This window comes from Stegastes partitus, unplaced genomic scaffold (genome assembly GCF_000690725.1).
Source record: "Stegastes partitus isolate 25-593 unplaced genomic scaffold, Stegastes_partitus-1.0.2 Scaffold944, whole genome shotgun sequence".
Lineage (NCBI taxonomy): Eukaryota > Metazoa > Chordata > Actinopteri > Pomacentridae > Stegastes > Stegastes partitus.
Window position 1 is genome coordinate 26,509 of NW_007578675.1, and position 20,019 is coordinate 46,527.

Sequence of the window (20,019 nt, forward strand, 5' to 3'; positions counted from 1 at the left end):
TGTTGGCTTCATTTTTCAGGGCCGGTTGCTACGTCCATCTTTTATACAGTCTATGCACCAGAGCTAAACTTCATCTCACTCGAGAGTGATAGTTTGCGTGTATGTTTCTGTCTGCTTACCTGGTTGTAGGTGCAGTTCTTCTTCTTGCACTTGCCGCACTGCAGCAGGTCGGTGGTGGTGCCGCCAGTCTTGGCCATCTGGTGCTCCCTGATGGCCTCCTGGGTGAGAACGTTCCTCAGCTGTTTCAGCTCGTCACTGGCCATTTCCTAAATGGAGGCGAAACGTCAAGGGAGCAATGGAAGGAGGAAGCAGGATGTGAGGTGTTATAAAGCACAGAACCAGGATTTTATGGAGAAGTGAAAGTGAAGTGGTGTCCTTCTGCACCTCAGCAGACATGGTGGCGATGCGGCGTAACTCGATGCTTCCTGCGAGTACGTTTCTGCGAAGCCCGGGGTTCTTGGGGTCCTTCAGGTTGCTGATGCGGCTCCGCACTCTGTTCTTATATTTCATATCCGTGGCCTTTATCTCCTGGTAGATATGTGCGATCACACAGTCAAGGGCCAGTTTATTCCACTGTGGAGCATGTGTGATCACATCAAACAGACGCATCACTCAAATCAAATCAGATTGTCAGACCAGCCGTAGCTGCAAATAATTCACCGAACGGAAGGATATGATCTTCAATCTCTGCTGCCATGCCGTCACAGTTAGCTCCGAAGTCTTTGTAGTCATCTGTGAAGAGCAGAGAACATAATTTGTGTTAATCAGCAGACTCCGTTCGTATCCGAGTGTACTCCACATGCAGCCATTTGCTGTTAAGTTCCACTCTGCGTTCTTTTTTAAATGTGCATATCAGGACATTAGCTGCTGCCATCAGTGACAAAGTGCAGCCTCACTGTCTGTGCGCAGAGCAGCTGAAATCATCTCGATGCACTTGTCTCTGATGGAGTCTCCGGTGGTGAGGTGAGGGGACAGCGGGCCCCCAGGAGAGCTGAAGCTGGGTGACATTGGGCTGGTCGGGGTGGTGGGAGTCTTAGGGGCTTCAATTTTGCCCTTTCTGTAGAAAACAGCAAAAAAAATCTGTTTCATGTCTATATTCATTTCAATAAAGACTCTTTAGAGCACTTTTCATTTATTTACCAGCTTCCATCATACAGAGAGTCCCTCCTACAACTCAGACACATCACTACTGTTTAAAAATGTTCATTAATTATGGCTGCCATCATTGTGAAAGAAGCTTTATTAGTTTTTTGAGTTTATTCAGAGGAGTGTTAGCACCAGATAGCTACTTGCCAAACAGCAACATCAAGTTAATCACATGAAATCAAAATGTAATCAGTTTTATTTGTAATATATTTATAGCACCTTTTATTTAAAAAAAAATAAAATAAAAATAAATAAATCAATACTGTGCACATTATGAGATGGGCAACATGGAAAAATTCAAAAAGCAAGACCAAAAAAAGGATAAAAAACTTGCAAAGTCAACTTGTATTAAAAAAAATATATAAAATACTAAAATATCAAGACCACCAAGAGCAACCAAAAGCCATCGACAACAAGTACGTCTCGAGATTTTTCTTAAAAAGAGAGGGAACGTCTGAAGAGGGGACACTTGAGGAAGCCATGCTGCAGTTGAATTTTCTAAATGCCATTTTTTAAAATAAACACTGAACTTTAGTTTTAATTTAACTGTGTCAAGATTCTCATTTTATTTTTTTTTAGCTTTCAGTACCTTTTAGTAATTTGTGTGAAGCAACATTTCAAATTATTTGAAGAAAAAAGTGAATCTCCTTGAATCTCTGTGAAAGGACAATAAGGCGACTCCAAACACATACACCACAGCAGCAGACACTATTTGTACTTTCTATATATATGATAAATACTTTTTTTTTTTGCATTTAATTCATGGTTCAGGAAACACTTCTATTCATGCCATACATATAAAAGACATCTCTTTGTTCTGATCCAGATGCGACGACACTACAGCAAACACTGCTGCACTTAAGGAGAAAAACTGTTTTGTTCCAGTGATCTTCCTGCAGAAGCTTTAATCTGGTGCACAACAGTTTAACTGCCTGACTGCAGAAAAGCATTTTCTACATGTGATCAACGGCACGTCAGAAGAAATAAATTATTAATGAAGGTATCGCTGCTTTGCCAAAAACATCAACTACACGCAGACCCTGTTTGGGTTTGGAGACGGCTGCTGTTTGGTGAAGCTGAAAGTTAAGTAAACAGTCTGACGGCAGATTTCAAGATTCATGTGAGTTGGTGATGACGGAAGAGACGGAGCTGAGCTGTCGCAGGTTTGGATTTCAGGAGGCAGAGGTGGGCTCTAATCTAATTCAACCCCCTGATCAACAGCATGAATCACAATGAATACACAATGATTTGAATGTCATTAAAAGAAGATTAAAATACCGGTCGTTGCTGTCAGTAGAGGGCTTCCTCTGTGGAGGTCCAGGCTGAGGAGGTTTGGAGCTGTGAGACTCTCTCCTTTAATGCAAAGCCAGAGTCATTCGTGTCAATTTCCAAACAAAAACCTTTTCATATAATCAGCAGACGAAAACTGGCTTCATTTACCGTTCGGCCGTTAGCTTCTTGGCTGGTGGCGAGTTGCTTCTCTTCGAATCAGTCGATTCCCGTCTAAGTAATGAGACACTTTCGGTAAATCTGGGTTCAATCTGGATTTGATGTTTTCTTTCCAAGTGTGGGTGAGATTGCAGGTTGTGTGAACCACTCCTACCTGTCAGGTTTGGACTCCGTTGAGTGGCGTTTCACAGGTTGGCCAGACTTTGAGTCACTGGAATCCTTCCTGCAACACAAGAACCACAGAGTTGTGACACTAACATCACGTTTTGTGTAAAGACAATTGGGTTTATGTTGGACGGTGGAACACATTCCCACACCTGTGCTTTTCTTTTTTGACCTCCACACTGGGCTTTTTGGGAGGAGGAGGCGGTTTAGAGTCAGACGAATCTTTCCTGACAAAAGGAAACATTTGTGTGTATAGTATAGAGTAAAGTATAATAAACCTCATGCACTGAATGTGTTTTCAGAACCAGAAAACTACCACAAAGAGTATAAAACCTGCAATTTAACAGGCATTTTTTTTACACTCATGGCTTGCCAACCTTTCTCTCTTGGTTTCATCTGAGTGTTTTTTAGTCACTTTGCTATCCACTGAGTCTTTCCTGCAAGAAGAAAAGCAACAGAAAAGCATCAAACAGCAGCTGGAGCTCAAACGACCAGAGGGCTCCCAGCAATGCGTCACCACGCCAATACAACGCTGGGGTTTTTTAAGCAAAACAAAAGCAAAATGGAGATTAGAGTCTGAGGTCACTGCTCCTCCAGACACAACAGAAAACTTAATTTTCACGGATGAATGAGAGACGGAATAATTCCCAGATCGCGGACCTGTCTTTCTTCATGTGGTCTGACGTCTTTTTCTGCAGGGGAGGCTTCGAGTCTGTAGACGCCTTCCTGCTGCTGCAGCAAACAACACAAGGATTCATTGCGGAGCAGAGGACTCCAAATGTAATTATTTTTTCTTTCCAAACTGTTCCCTCTCAGACACTACATGCAGAGAACTCATCCGATCCAGACCTGTCTTTTTCCTTTTTCCCATCCAGCGAGGGACGCTTCGGAGGAGGAGGAGGAGGGTGGAGGTGAAAAGGCAGAGGAGGAAGAGGAGCGTTGGGGTCAGGAGGCTCTTTTCTAAATGAAGAGACGCCTTTGAGCTACTTCACAATGAGAGGACGTAAAATGTCAGTGGGCGGGCGAGCGGGCATGCAGGGCCTGACCTTGGCGGAGGAGGATGAAGGTGAAGAGGAAGAGGAGCGATGGGAGCGTTTGGGTCCGGCGGAGCTTTCCTGATGTGAAAATTCAGCATTGGTTTGAATCTCTTTTCTTGGCACAGTCTAACAACAAAATCATGCACCACAACAGAGATAGACCGATTATCGGCCTGTCCGATTATTGGGGCCGATATTTGGCATTTTTCCGATTATCAGCATTTTTGTTGACCGATTATTGATAAATGAAATGCGCTACTTCAGGTCTGATGCAGCCTTCTCTCTCTGTCACTCTGTGGTCTCAGAAATGTCTCTCAAGCAGAAACACTGAACAAGAAACACAAGCTGTTGCCACAAACTGGGAAATGAGCTGCTATCACCATGGTGAAGGCTATGCTAACGGCTAGCAGATAAGCTAGAAGGACAGAAAAATAACAATTAAGAATGATTTTAAAAATACACTTTAGTAGGAAATAAAGTGAAAAAAACAAAAAAAATAGAGAAGAACTGCAGGAGACAAACTGATCAACCTCAAGTCGATCCCATTTAACCTGACTCCTAGTTTAATAATTTCTATTTTACATATTACAGTCACTTATTAATAAAGAAGCCTGAGAAGAATGTTCTCTGCGATCTCATGCTATCAGTTCCAAATATCGGTCTTTCTTGATTACCAGCAATCGGCATCGGCCCTAAAGAAAAACCTGGTGGATCCCTACTCCTGACCTCTCTTTCTTTACTTCCACTGGCGGCCGTTTGGTCGGCGGGGAGCCGGGCCGAGGAGGACGAGGATGTCGGGAGGAAGAGTCTTTCCCGTCCTTCCTGAACACAGCAGCACAGATCAGAGTTCCAGATGATGCAGCATGCAGCTGTTGGGAGCTCATAAAAAGACACACCTGCCCGACCCATCACAGCATGCACCGTGCACAGCGGGGACCCTGTTAGGTCGTGACTTCGGTTATAAAACTGCAGGAGCAAAACGTCAGCGCTTGTGAGTAACTCAGTCAGTTTTATGTCATGCAGTAGCAGCAGCAACATCTCACTCTTGTCGTGCTCTTCGGCTCAAAGCAGACCTGACCTTTCTTTTTTTACGTCCAAAGACGGACGCTTGACGGGAAGAGGAGGCCGAGTCGGTCGAGGAGGGGACGGGAACCGGGTGGGATACAGAATGCTGCTGTCCAACACTCCCCTCCTGAAATAAACAGTTCAATCTGAAGCTCCACCGCACCGTCGTGATGTGTAACTGTCACTTTTTGAGTCATCACCTCCTCACCTTTCAAATATCGGTCTGTGAGCGTCAGCGTGCTTCTCACTGTCTCGCTGTGTTGCGTTGCTCAGCCTCTCGGGTCGACTCTCTTCCCTGCTTTTGTCCTTCTTCACGTCATCTGCGCCGCTTTGCTTCTTCGGCTCCTCGGGGTGTTTCTCTTTCTTGAGCTCTTCCACATGTTTCATCTTTCTCGGTTCCTCTAACGGTCTTTCTTTCCTCTGCTCGGACTTGTGTTTTTCGTTCTGCGGCTCTTGCGTGTGCTTCTGTTTCTTGTTATCCGTCTCCAGTTTGGGACTTTCCGCAGGTGTCTGTTTTTCTTTTCTGTTTTCTTGGAGATGTTTCTCATTTCGGAGGTCCTCTCGGTGCTTTTCATCCCCGGGTATATCCGCGTGTCTCTTTTGGTTTTTGTGTTCGTCGTTGTGTTTTTCTTTTCTGTCAGAGTGTTTTTTGTCCGGATCTAAGTCGAGTTTGGGTTTGACATCCGGTCTCCTGGGACTAACAGAAGGAAGAATCATGTTTACCTCCGTCCAAGAGCTAAACATTTACCTGTTTGTTTGTGGTCTGTCCCATTCCAACAAGATTGATAAAAAAAGTAAGATTACATTTTTTTAAAATCACATAATAGCTTTAACTGTCTGACCAGCATCCCTAGAGGAAAAAATCCAGAATAATTGAGGCACCAGAAGAGAAATAACCCTAATTTTATGACTTTCATAATCTAAAGTTTAAAAAAATCTGCTGATGGTCAATTCTAACTCTGTTTTTTATTTTTTTGCTTAACATTACAGCCTCAGTGACAGAACAAGACTAATTTAATGTACTTTTTCCATTTCTTTTCTCGTGCGGAGACATCAGTCGACCTGCAGCCGTCAGACGGTAGGAAAACTCAACTTTTTAAAAAATAATGATGCAATTAAACAACAAAGAAGTGAAAAAAAACGATGTCTTAATAGCTTCCAGCACTACAGAAGCAAATGCTGCTACTTCATTTGTTTACATCACCCTTGAACAGTTAAGAATTGCTGCGTTGTAACCTCCAGAGAGTCATTTGTCTTGACAATTCCTTTGATTCTGTAATTGTTTTAAGCACTTTTCAACAAAGCTCGAGCTCTTTCTCAAGGCAAGTATTTGTATGAAGTGCTGTCTGAAAGCCTGGTGTAACGTCAAGCCACCGCTCGGGGTCTGACTAAGCGGACGTTGCAGGTAGGCACAACTTTATTTCCTAACGCGTCATGTGTGAAACGTCGTGTCTGTGCAGCAGCTGTGAAACCACCGACCTGCTGAGCGTCTCGGAGGGCGAGCTGTTCGGAGACGCTGCCGTTTTGCTGGAGTCCACGCCGTTGTTCATTTCAGTCGGTTTCTCAGAGTTAGAATGGCCAGAGTCTGTGTGAGAGCGTGTAGGGGGGGAAAGCATATCAGCAAACCATCCTAAGTGCTTTAGCAGAAGGCAACTGGACTTCGTTTTTTGGTTCTTGAAGATGTTTTACCTTCATTCAAGATGCTTCCTCGTTTCCTAACTGACTGGTAGGGAGGCCTTGGGATTTATTCTCAACCCCTGTGACCAAAGACTTGTACGACTTAAGATGTGGATGGTTGTGAAACTACCCGGTGAGGGACCTCTGAACTGCACTGTAAGTACCTGATAAGTGGTGTTCTAGTCATTTTGCAACAACCTATCAGACGGAAAATATCCAATTTTTAAACGCAGTGCAGTGAGGCTGCCCTTCTATTTTTTGTGGTGTATTATCCATTTTAATGAGGCTGCTTATCACCTTGCATGCAAATGTTCCGCCGCAACTATTCAACCCATCACTGTTTTTGAGGGAACAAGGAAGCCGTTGCCTTCGCTTAGCCCCGCCCACAACAACTGTGATTGGTTTGAAGAAATACAAACAGCAGCGTTTTGTCCTCCTATAGCAGGATAATGATGCACGATTATGTTTTACAGAGTGGTGTCCTGGACTCCACATGTCTCTCCAACCATCTGTCTCCTCTGTCCTGAATGTAGACTTTGTTGTCCTCAAAAGTGTTTCTTATCATTCAGATGCAGGCAAACTGCCGAGTCTTGTCCTGAGGAGCGAGCTCGCCTGTGTTGTGTATACATACACTAGTATATAAATACATATATCCTGCATACATGCAAGGAGGACTGCATGTTTCTATAAATAGAGGACACGGAACAACCACTCCACAAGCGTACGGCACAACACAGGAGAGCCAGCTCCCCCAGACAAGCCTGCATCTAAAGGTTAAGGGACATTCATCTAGGTTAAATGGGAGGAAGGTCTACAACACCACTTATCACGTATTTATAACACAGTCTTAAGACCCATACCCAGGCAGTTTTACAACCATTAACACCTGTCAGTCATGTGAGTTTTCCCACGTTGAGCAGGCAAGAAATGACATCAGTCTACCTGCAGCTGTTAGCGGGTAGAAAATCTGTACTTTTTCAAAATTATGATACAAGTAAGTGAAAATGCAATGCCTTAAAAGCTGCTACAGTACAGAAAGAGAAGTTTTTTTTTGTTTTTGCATCATCCTTAAACAGTTAAGAATTACCACATTGGAAGCTCCAGGGAGGAAACGGCCTTGACAATTTCTCTGATTTTCTAATTGTTATATTTTTTGGCAAAGCTGTTGTTACCTCTGAAGATGACAACAGCCTTCTAATTTGGGAGTGAGGCTGAATACCTGGACTCCCCCAGCAGTCAGTTAGAAACGAGTCACTTTCTCTTTAATGAGAAGTGAAAAAGTGTCTTTAGAAACCAAAACAGACATCCAGTTGTCTACTATTGAAGTTTAATGTGACTGAGAATCTACAGACGTCAGCAAATCATTCAGTCTGCTAATGTATTTATTGCACAAACAACTATCAAAGTGCTCTGTAAATGCTTGCGTATGTAAATCAGTGTGTCAGTACCCAGAAGTCTCTTCCAGTCTTTTATGAGGACCTTTGCCAGAGCAATAACTTCTTCGTCCGTGCAGTGCTTCCTGATGCCATTGACAGACATGCCGATTCTTGTTTCCTGACAAAACACCACCACACAAAAAGCACATTGTGAGCTTTTAGTGATTGTGCATTTATTGCATTTGTCACGTTGGTGTAAGATCGTAAAGCTGGAACAAACCTGGAGAAGTTTGAGTGTCATATTGAAGCCTTTGAGTTCCTTCAGGAGGTCCATGGCTCCCTCCTGCACACATGAAAGCAGGTCGATGTTAGTTGTAACGTGTCATTCTTGAATGTGTTCATTCAGGAAAATGTAATAACAGTGTAAAATGCAGATATGACAGCATGCAAATGTGAATTTTGCAAAAGGAAACTACAATCTGGTGAGACAGCGGCAACGGTTTCACTTCTGTATTATTGTTCTCGTCTGCAAAATGCAAAACATGCATCATAACAGACGTTTAAAAAACAGCAAACTAGAAGTTACTGCAGCAGCATTGCGGTGTGCAGCCCTCTGTCTAACTGGGCTTGTGCAGGAGCGCCATGAAACATTGCCGTGTTTGCAGATTTAGTCACAACACACGCACGACCTCACTCCCAGGCCGCGTTGTTTACTTTCCGTTGCACACCACGAATTTACTCCTCAATACGACGGGCCAGAGAGGAAACGTTTTGCAACAGAAAATCTGCCGACAAACTAGACGAAACTCGACCTACACGCTCGGGAGCTGCAAGATCATGCGAGGGAAATACACGCGAAGCCCCTCGCCAAACACCTGTTGAGCATTTGTTACACTACAGTCCGGCTCGTATTACACTTGTGCCAACTTTCCAAACACACAAAGTCACTAAAGAAGTCGAACTCAACCGAAACCTTGAGGCGGCTTATTTCACTTTTACGCGGCCTTCTGCGCAGCACGAGGTGGAAGGACAACGCGCCACCTGTGGGTGTCAAAATATAGTCTCTCACCGTGTTATTTCTAGACACCATCTTGTCCAGTTTTTTTGCAATCCGGATGAGATCTTCCTCTCGAGTCATCGCTGCATTTAGTCGCCCTTAAACCAATCAGTAACGTCGACTGGATACTTCTTAAAACCAGCGATCAAATTGAAAAGTTTGGATCCGCTGCAGGTCGGACTTTACGCACGGCGCACTCCATTCAGCCCCAGAGGCGTGTCCTGCTGCAGGATCCCAGCTGACCAGCGCGACATATGACAACAACTAAATATAGACGTTGTAGTAGACGTATGGACAACAGAAATAGCTGAACTCAGAGGTGATTTATGCGTAAAACCATTTGTAAAACCTGGAGGACACTCTTTCGTTTCCTCAAATTAACCAGGAAATCAACGAGTGCAGCTTTTCTATCTTTAATCTCATTGGCTTCTGTGTTCTTCCATATTCCGGCTGCATTACATCACCTTGCGTTTAAGATTGTCAAACTCAAACCAGGTCACTGTCTAATGATTAAACTTTCGAAAGTGAAGGCAGAGCGCAGTGTGCACTCCACTTATTGACACACCACGACCAGCAGCAGCTGCTGTGCCAAAGAGCAGCCTGACATTGAATTAACTATTTAGTGTCCCAAACAACTTCAGAACACACATACTCAGTTCCAAAATTATTTGAATTTTTTTGTTTGTTTGTTTCTTTTTTTTTTTTACTTTACTGAATAAAGTTAATGTTAATTAAAAAATGCTCCTGGAGTCGTTTAGACGTGTCTGCCACTAGAGGGCGCTGTAATGTAAGTCAACTACACTATCAGCTTCTATTTTCTGTCTTTGCTTCTGGCAAGTTTAAAACGTTATGCGGTGGCCCAGAATTAAACCGTTACATCAACATTTAGATCTTATTTTGAAGGAACCTGTTTTGCAGAATTTATAGGGTTGATGTGTGTTATATTGTTTTTTTTTTGTATTTGGACAATCTGAACTAATATTTATGTATTTTTTTGGTTTATTTCTATTATTCTGCTGATAATTCTTAAATGTTTCCCCTTTGTTCCTGAGGCAATGCACATTTACCCACCGTGGGATTAATAAAGGCTTGTCGCATCCAAACATTCAGGCCTGTTTTCTAAGAAATCCCCCCCCAGAGAAAACAACCTTATAATAATCTGGAGCTATATCATTTCACATGACTCGAGCCTGTAATGGCACCAGTCTGTGCTGCCCACGCTCATCCTCAGAGTCCCGTGACTTCACTGCATGCAGGAAATAAAATGACTTAAAATTACTTGAGCAAGTGCTTTCTGCAACGCTCCTTTGTATCCTTGTAAAAATGTGTTTGTATCTCATTTCTGACAACATCTTGGAAGCCATCGCTTCCAGGCTGTTTTCAGGGAAAAACCTTTTCCAGAGGGAAACATACTCCCACAGTTTAAAGGCACAGCTTTACTCCCACAGTCCACCGGGAGCTGAGCCCCCGACACAGATCTCATCTCAGAGACGTTCCTGCTGCTCGGCTTTCTGTAGTGGGAGGCGAGCTCAGCTAGTTTTTGAACTCAGATCACATGATGAATTGGTTTGAATCTCTCTTGTCTAGAAATGTACCCAACAGTTTATATGGGCACAGTTTATGTAGGCAGCAATGCTCCCCGACTTAATTGTATATCATTACAGAACAGTATTGGTTGGAAAAGTTAAATGTCTGTCCTAAAGGTAAAGTGTAAGCATTCAGGATTTTTTTCTTTTTTTTATTTGCTCAAATTTAAAGCTCTGAAATATGCGAGGCCCATTAATCCCAAAGCAAACTGCAACGCTCTTGTTTGTAGTGAAGGGATTTGAAAGATAACTGTGTTAATGACGGCAGGTGAAAGTACAGGCTCAGGGCTCGTCTCGAGCAAAGCGTATTATCTCTTTGCGCTGCTCTTACACAACAGGCTGAGCGTACAAGCCTCCCTCTGAATCTGCCTCAAGGAACGTTGATGCGTCTGGCAGCGAGAGGCGAGAGCCGGTCGGCTCCAGAAGTGGGACGACCTCGCTGTGAGGTAAGAGAGGAAGCAGGGCAAGAGGAAGAGAACCGGTTATCGAGATCAGCCCGCAACATCCTTTAACGCCACACGCTTAAATCGTTGGGTTGTGGGAAAGAAAGGTGGAGGATGATGGCCTGTAACCTCTGACCCCTTTCCCAGACTCTCCGACTTAATAAACTGTCTGATCTCTTCATTCTTAGGTAATGTACTCTATGGACAACTTGCTCCACCAACCTTGTTCTTGAACCTTAAATTAGGCAGATGTACTAAATATTAGGACTGATTGGCTTTCCCTTCAAACTTTACAGGGGAGCAGAGGTGAAAAACTATGTGCAATTGTGAGGTTTTACCATTTTATGCTACTTTAGATTTCTACTCCACAATAATTCAGGCTGATCTTGTACTTTTTACTTCTCCATGTTTTTTTGATAGGTTAGAATTTTATACACAAGACATACATGTGGTTTAAATAAATAAATATAGATTAAGCTACCAAACAGTATCGTAGTGATGTAGTCGATCCCTGCCTTCACACTTTCTACTTAAAGCAAGAGCTGGATGATACATCTAAAACCACTGCCTGTTAACCCTTTCCATCCTGAAGGTCCCTGGAAGAGGACCAAGCTGCATTTACATTAACATGCAACCTGCGTGTTAGTAGCGTGTAGCATTTGTTGTGTTTCATTTCTGTTGCATCAGATTTGCTGGACATTCAGTTGCTCCATTCATGCATCCATTAACTTCCACTTATGTGAAGTCAGCGTGGCAGCAGGCTAAGCAGTACATCCTGATGCACCTCTCCCCGGCTCTCCACTTCCTCCTGGGGGATTCCAGACCAGAATGTAAAAGGTTTGCAAGTGAGAATTTGTAGCATCATTATTGACTGACTTCTTGTTATAGGGATGTCAGTCACTCTTTTATTTACAACTAGGCAGAATTAAAATTGTCGATTTTTGCTGGAGGTTTTTCAGATGTCTCTCTGGACAATGAGACACACTGTGTTTATTTGTTTATTCTCTCTTATGCATAGTAGAGCTTAAAGCTTCTTTGTCAATGATTAAACAGTAAGAAATTCTGATAACCAATTATTTGGTTGCAGCTTTTTTTAGTGTGACTATTTTGTGATTTCTTTGCTCCACTGGGACAGTAAACGCAACATTTTTGGGCCGCCGACAAAAGCAGGATGTCGTCTTGTGCTTTGGGAAACGCTGATCACCATTTTTGAACATTTTATAAACCAAATAACGAATTGATTAATTGAGAAACTCATCAATGTATTACAATAATCACTAGTTGCAGTCCTAATTCAAGGAGCTCTAGTCAGCTGCACAGTTTTGCTGGTAAATATCGGGATGTTTGCAAGCTGGGGGGGATGGGGGGAAGCCAAGAGGGTTAAAGGGTTAAATATGAAGTAGCTGGTTAGCAGCTCAGAACAAAGCAGCACATGAAACCACAACATGCGCGACTTGTTTGTTGATTATACAAAAAGTATGATTTGGTCATGCAGCCTCAGAGGTCTAACAGGCAGAGCAGGATTAGCAGATCCTGTGTTTGCAGCCTGTTAAGACGTCGTTTGGTGCAGCTTCATTGTCAACACATGAAAGTGGTGTTAATGTTCTGATCAAGTTCTCAACCAGAAAACAAAGCTGTTCTTCCAAAATGCCAGAATGTACGTTTGTATGGTGATATTGCTACAATAAAAGCATCTGAGTGCGTCTTGCAGCACTGCAGAGGAGATGAACGCACAGAAAATCACACATATTAAAAAAAAATACAACCAAAAGAATCGTATTCCTTTTGCAGAAAGAAACAAGCTCCTGTAGATTTTTGTTTTCACCGAATGTCCCTCACTCCAGATTCCTGGTGGCTCTCAGGCTTTACATAGTTATATAACTATGCATCTGTGTGCGTTCCCATACGCTGCACTGAAGCACCCTGAGCCTCTGCTGCTGGGTTCCAGAGTCTGTCATTAGCCTCTCGGGTCTGACCACATCAAGTCCTATCTTGTCTTTGTTTGTGAGCGCAGCAGAAAGTTAAAGGCTGGTCGAGCAGACAGAAGGAAAGTGGTCCCGCGTCCCTTTACTGTACTCTGCATGCCTCGTGTTTAAATAGACAACGACGGATGGAGCGGGGACCGTCCACCAGGCGACTTTTCCCTCCGTGCACCTCGCCCAGAGCCGGTGTCTCTGCCAGTCACAGACCAGAGACGCCAGGCCTGCGCAATTATGGCAATTTTTGGATGACATCAGACCAGAAAATGAATGATTTCATTTAGCTGTCAATTTTTTCTTTCTGGATCTGGTGTAAGATGCAGAACCTATAATAGAACATGTCAAAACAGAGTGGGAGAATTGTTTAGACGTTCACATCTGCAGTTGGCTGGAAGGTAATCCCAGGCTGGTGGGGTTGGTTCGTCTGTTAATAATGACCACTGTTCGCTGCCGGTGTTCGCAAAAAAGCAGGCTGAAGCTCCCAGAGAGGTTGGACCACCCAAAGACTTTAAGAACATCCTTGTACCTTCAGCTGTGTCTAAGTCTCTATTTACCGCCACACACACACACACACACCAAATCTGCCATATCCAACACTATTCTGGCGGTGCCACAGTTTTAGGCTACCTTTGACCAAAATAACTGGTGGTGCCACCGTTAGACACAGTCCAATCAAAATAACTAAATGACTAAGTGAGCTAAATCTGAATTATGCACTAAGCAGGAGGTGTTTAACCCCATTCCTGACTAAAAAAGTACCATTACTGTGCGTCACCCAAACTGCAGATCACGAAGAAGTGAGACAGAGAAAATGATTCACTCTATAGCTGATACCCCAAAGATGCCTTTAAAGGCAGAAAAAAAGTTGGAAAGGGATATGTAAAATATGTACTATAACTTATCCACAACTGTCAATTACACACTGGCACACTGGACAGACACTGAGTCATTTGTATAGTGTGTCTGCAAAAAGATCCTGTGGTTCTTCCCAAGGCTGCGATTTGATCTCTGAGCTCTTTTAGTTTGAGCTTCGGCTTTATGCTGACAAACAAGTGCATAACCCCCTTTTGGTTTGAGACTGAAAAAGGGGGAGAAAAGAAAAAAAAATAATCCTTCAAAATAAAGAAACAAATCAGCCTGTCATGAATGCAAGAGCAACTCGGAGGAATGGAGCAGTTTGGAGCTTCGGTGCCATCAAGTCGGATAACTCTTGATTCAAAAACTTAATAGGATTCGGTGGTTACGCTCATTGCTATATAATCTAGCTGTTTACAAACAACACATTCACGAGCCCTTCCGATCAAACTGTGTTAATGGATGCAGCCGAGCTCCTATGCTAACGGCTATAATTGTGTTAGTGTGTAAATCCCCTCTTAGTCTGATTTCCTTTTCAGCGGCCCACTAATCCAGTCAGGGCACCAGAGTTCAGAACCTGCGACATCTAGTAAACCTTTTCCTCCCGCTGCGTTGGCAGCTTTTGCAGTGTTTTCTGTGGGAATCCCATCCTGCAGACAAAGCGTTGTTATTCATAGGAAGCAGGAATTAGACTCGGTGCCAGAAGAACAGGTAACTGTACATCTGAATCCACAGGCACGCATGGCACCGTTTATTTTAGCTTTACGTAAGATTTAACTTGGGATCTGTTACCAATTCTGGAATACCTTCATTTTTTTTTTTACTTTTAATTCCTGCTGCATGGATGGAGGGAAAAAGTGTAAAGTCAATTATTTAAGATCTGAATTTTAATATAAACAAGAGCAGCAACAGGTGACTGAGAGCTCAAAATACCATTTATGCAGATTACACTGCATTACATTCAGTGTTTATCACCTACTTACAGTAAAGCAGCTAAACAATGAGCAAAGAAGTCAAAGTGGTATTTTTTTGTGTGTACATCATGTTTTTTCATTTATTAAATCAAAATAGTTTACATATTTACAAGATTGAAGTGAAATTGACGGGATGTACTATAAACAAGTAGAAAGCAAGAAAATACATTTAGAATGAATGACAAATGAAAATAACAAAAGTGTAAAAGTTGTGTTTTAACTTATTGACACAACGAACCAACTATGTACAAACTGAAGACACTGAAAGTCATTCCAGCGACGTGGCCGGAGCTGCATGCAGCCCGCCCCACCCAGCCAGGCCCACGCACGGCCGGCACGCCCGCCTTCCGACCCTCCCCCCACCAAGAGAGAGATATCTAAAACAAACATAATAAACAAAAAAAAAAGGTGTGTGTGGGTACCTTGTGCTAGTCTGAGTACCCTCACGGCCCTTAGGATACGGGGATTGATTGGAATGACCTGCACCATTTCCAGTTCATTGAAAATGATGCTGATGATGGAAGCCAAGACGATAGCAACATCTAACAGATTCCAGCTAAAAACACACACATCATGTCACACATCAAGCACTTAAAAAGCCCAACGAGCAAAGGAAAATAAAGAATCTAAATTGGATGATTTTAACGCGTTACCCGTTTTTCAGGAACCTCACAACACCGAACGCCACAAGGTTTAGCAGCACGTCGATGATTACCAAGATCGTGAAAACAACCTGAGAGTATTCTGCAAGCTTCTGGATGGACTGAACAAACACACACACACACACACACACACACAGAGTTATTTCCACACCCTCACTGAGCTGATGCCAATTCATTTTTTAAGTATTTCTAGACTTGAAGTATCAACAGTGACAGCATGTGGTGTGCATTACCTCGGGCTGATTGTGGTGTTCGGCAGCCATCATCATGGCATTGGCGAAGACAACGAATGCTATGAAGCCATCCCGGAACTTGTGGGTACACAAAGCATGTATACGCTGCCGTATGGGGGAGTAGTGTGTGTAGTAGGGTGGCTGCACAGGCTCTGGAACACACATGTCCACATACATATGAACAAAGGTGTACATATTTCAATGTAGACAGACAGAAAATGTGAAAAAAACAGAACTATGTAATGCCATTTTGTTCAACATAAAATAATATACATATATATACACACACATAAATAATTAAATGAAAAAAAATCCTATAAAATGAATTCTGAAATTTAAAAAATGAGGCAACAAATAGTCTTTTTTTCCCTGAAAGAAATAAAGGAATGTTTCATGAGTTTATTTTTAAAAATAATTCTGTTAAACCACAGTTCAAAAGCAATGCCTGATTTTCACTGGTTCATTTTCATAGAATTTTTATTTATTATCAAATGTATTCACACCCTTCCATTAAAGAAAAGGCAAAATTCACAATAGTCATTCAGATAACGAGAAACTGAAAAAAATAAAATAAAGAATAAAAATGTGCTCGATTATAATTTAGTGAAACAAGACATTGCAAAACAACAACAAAGCTGTCTCACACAAATTAGAGCACTTTGCTGATGAGCAGTGGACCAAAATCAAACAACCCTTTGAGCCAATCACTGCAATCAAGTGTTTTCTGTAACTCTCAAAGCAGCAAAGTGCTCTAATAATAATAATTATTATTATTATTTTCAACCACAATTCAAAAACAGTGTCTTAGAATTTAGCATTTTTAAAAAAAATTAGTTTTTTCAGTTTCTAGTTATTTGAGATTAAAAAATATATATAATAATGTTATTATTATTAATAAATATAATGCTGTTGAAACCTAAGGCACACTTCTGTCTACCAAGGCAGCAGACGCATGCGCCACTCTTCACTCTCACTCCACCACTTACGTAGCACGTAGTGCGCGAGCTTACAGCTAGTTAGCTAACGGCTATTTAACAGCGAGCCTGCTAACGGAGGAAAAACTCCAACGGTGCTGAGTCACGGCAAAAATTTATGTCCGAAGCCAAACGGACAGTTAAACGGACCTTCTGAAGATTTTTTTTTAAAGGATTTTCATGAACCTCTTTTCATGACAATCCTTACAATCGTACAATGCTACATGCTAGCATTAGCCTTTGCTGCGTCACATACAGAATACCATATAGACTCAGGCTGATAAATAGTAACCGTTGAAAAATGTAATGTAATACAAAATACAAAATGTAATAAAAATCATTAACTCAAACTATTATCCACTTATGAATTTTTGTTCAGGTTAAAGTCGCTTGTGTTGGTGAAACACGGAAAGCATTAGCTAGCTAACTCAGTAGCCTAGCAAAAACAGGGTGACTTAACATTTGACGTTAACAGCTGTGTGCATGGGGAAATATGTCATCAAAACTATCTCCTAAAGAGTAATGCTGGGCATGATGGCAGAGGAAAACCGGACTCATGTCTTCACTCTTAAAGTAAAATGTATGAATGAATTTCTATGTATCAAATTGTTCCTTACCTGAAGAACAGTGATCCAGGCATAACCGATGTTGTCGAAGTTGATTGCGCCCATATGTGGGTTGTGGTCCCCTGCTCGGCACACGTTGTAATACGCATTCCAGTTGACACAAGCGGTTGTGGTTTCTCCAGCCACAGCAGGGACAATCTCATTTGGACATGAACTGTCCTGGGGAACAGGCTGTGTGCAGGTTTTCCCATCGTAAGCTGGTACGTCTTTGCAGTGCCTCGTCCCATAGTCTTGGTCAGGCGAACAGATAAATGGCTTTTGTTCACCAGGACTGGATTTAAAGTATGGACTCAGGGACGCACTGCAATTCCTGGATAGAGAAAGAATGAGAACCGCCCATACACAATCAAACCAGCAAACTTTAGAGAGGATGTTTATGGTGTGTGTGTGGAAGCAGTATTTACATACAGTGGCTCGTATTAGTGTTACATAAACATATCAGTAGCCAAGCAAAAAGAGGGTGACTTAACATTTGACGTTAACAGCTTTTTGCATGGGGAAATATGTATTCAGTGGTGAAACTAATAAGTACCGGCCTAGGTGTACACTAAAAAGTTAACTAACGTTAAAAAGAGAAGTGTAACCATTGACAGGCAAGGTGTTCATTAGCCTACAGGTAAATTAGCCAAACACCGCTGCTTATGCTATCACGGCTAGCCATCAGTATGACGCAGTTATGTTTTTTTTTTTCCTTCTTTTCTGTAATGACAGATATCCAAATTTACTTGTGACTTACCAGACTAACCCATGATGACTCTACTGTATTCAAGTTGCAGTCCACTTGTAAATAAATCCTTGAAGATCCTTAGTGTCTCCTCCTAATGTGGTGTCTGCACTGCGTTGTGATGAGTAGAGCCGAACACAGTTCTTTTTGGAGGCGATCACGTTTATTAATACACTTGACAGACGATAAAACAAACCACAAAATCCTGTCAGTCTCAGCTTGTACTGCTCTCCCGTCGGATACACGTACAAAAGGGCGCCGCATAAGGCGGGAAACATTCACCATTCATACATACAGTAAGTACAGTACATACCTTGACAGACGATAAAACAAACCACAAAATCCTCTGTCAGTCTCAGCTCGTACTGCTACAGAAATTAAATGACAACAACATATCAGAACTGGGAAAGTAAATTTATAAATGAAATTATGTAGATAAGTTGACACGCAGACAACAGCAGCACAGTCTGGCTTACCTCTCCCATCGGGTACATGTTCAAAAGGGCAGAGGCAAGGCGGGAAAAACTCATTTATAGGGGTACGGTGGGTAACCAAAAACGAACGTGGGGTACTAAGACCCCCAAGTGAAAGGTTCCACATCAAAACCAAATGCAGGCTAGATTTAGTGGAATTCTATTAATTAAAAGTAATAATAAAATAACAGTAAAATAATATATATATAATACAATATGTATAACTAGGGCTGCAGGGTGGCACAGTTGGTAGCACTGTTGCCTCGCAGCAAGAAGGTTGCCGGTTCGCGTCCCGGTGGGGGCACCGGAATCTTTCNTTTTCATGACAATCCTTACAATCGTACAATGCTACATGCTAACATTAGCCTTTGCTGCGTCACATACAGAATACCATATAGACTCAGGCTGATAAATAATAACCGTTTAAAAAAATGTAATAAAAATCATTAACTCAAACTATTATCCACTTATGATTTTTTGTTCAGGTTAAAGTCACTTGTGTTGGTGAAACACTGAAAGCATTAGCTAGCTAACTCAGTAGCCAAGCAAAAAGAGGGTGACTTAACATTTGACGTTAACAGCTGTTTGCATGGGGAAATATGTAATCAAAACTATCTCCTAAAGAGTAATGCTGGGTATGATGGCAGAGGAAAACCGGACTCATGTCTTCACTCTTAAAGTAAAATGTATGAATGAATTTCTATGTATCAAATTGTTCCTTGCCTGAAAAACAGTGATCCAGGCATAGCCGATGTTGTCGAAGTTGATTGCGCCCATATGTGGGTTGTGGTCCCCTGCTCGGCAGACGTTGTAATACGCATTCCAGTTGACACAAGCGGTTGTGGTTTCTCCAGCCACAGCAGGGACAAACTCATTTGGACATGAACTGTCGTGGGGAACAGGCTATGTGCAGGTTTTCCCATCGTGGCAGTAAGCTGGTACGTCTTTGCAGTGCCTCGTCCCATAGTCTTGGTCAGGCGAACAGATAAATGGCTTTTGTTCACCAGGACTGGATTTAAAGTATGGACTCAGGGACGCACTGCAATTCCTGGATAGAGAAAGAATAAGAACATACACAATCAAACCAGCAAACTTTACAGAGGATGTTTATGGTGTGTGTGGAAGCAGTATTTACATACAGTGGCTCATATTAGTGTTACATAAACATATCAGTAGCCAAGCAAAAAGAGGGTGACTTAACATTTGACGTTAACAGCTGTTTGCATGGGGAAATATGTATTCAGTGGTGAAACTAATAAGTACCGGCCTAGGTGTACACTAAAAAGTGTAGCCATTGACAGGCAAGGTGTTCATTAGCCTACAGGTAAATTAGCCAAACACAGCTGCTTATGCTATCACGGCTTGCCATCAGTATGACGCAGTTATGTTTTTTTTCTTCTTCTTTTCTGTAATGACAGATATCCAAATTTGCTCAGCTAGAATGCCAGAATGCACAGCTATAGCCAATGTTAAACCATCACATGAATATGATTATAGCTAACCCAACAGGAAACACGA

At 42.2% G+C, this 20,019-nt stretch overlaps 2 protein-coding genes across 7 annotated transcripts in view; both read right to left on the reverse strand.

The window, feature by feature from the left end:
- The window catches only part of tcea3 (transcription elongation factor A (SII), 3), a 15,335-nt gene extending 6,019 nt beyond the window's left edge, over nt 1-9,316 (reverse strand). The window contains exons 1-13 of one of the 6 annotated variants that reach the window (XM_008294108.1): nt 8,985-9,305; nt 8,196-8,258; nt 7,988-8,093; nt 6,342-6,447; nt 3,138-3,197; nt 2,913-2,987; nt 2,750-2,818; nt 2,587-2,649; nt 2,425-2,499; nt 897-1,057; nt 676-732; nt 385-539; nt 120-266 (exon numbers count right to left, since the gene is read on the reverse strand). In XM_008294108.1, coding sequence (XP_008292330.1) covers nt 120-266; nt 385-539; nt 676-732; nt 897-1,057; nt 2,425-2,499; nt 2,587-2,649; nt 2,750-2,818; nt 2,913-2,987; nt 3,138-3,197; nt 6,342-6,447; nt 7,988-8,093; nt 8,196-8,258; nt 8,985-9,053 — 1,206 coding nt within the window. In that variant the 5' untranslated portion in view covers nt 9,054-9,305. The other 5 variants (XM_008294110.1, XM_008294111.1, XM_008294113.1 and 2 more) reach the window with 5 other exon arrangements.
- Nucleotides 9,317-13,751: 4,435 nt separating this feature from the next.
- LOC103366421 (voltage-dependent T-type calcium channel subunit alpha-1H-like) lies at nt 13,752-18,522 on the reverse strand. The gene is made up of 7 exons (XM_008294144.1): nt 18,505-18,522; nt 18,342-18,396; nt 17,296-17,366; nt 15,705-15,782; nt 15,463-15,572; nt 15,251-15,365; nt 13,752-13,760 (listed from the first exon to the last, which is right to left on the reverse strand). Exons 1-7 carry the CDS (start codon nt 18,520-18,522, stop codon nt 13,752-13,754), a joined length of 456 nt encoding a protein of 151 aa, XP_008292366.1.
- Between the last annotated feature and the right edge of the window lie 1,497 nt (nt 18,523-20,019).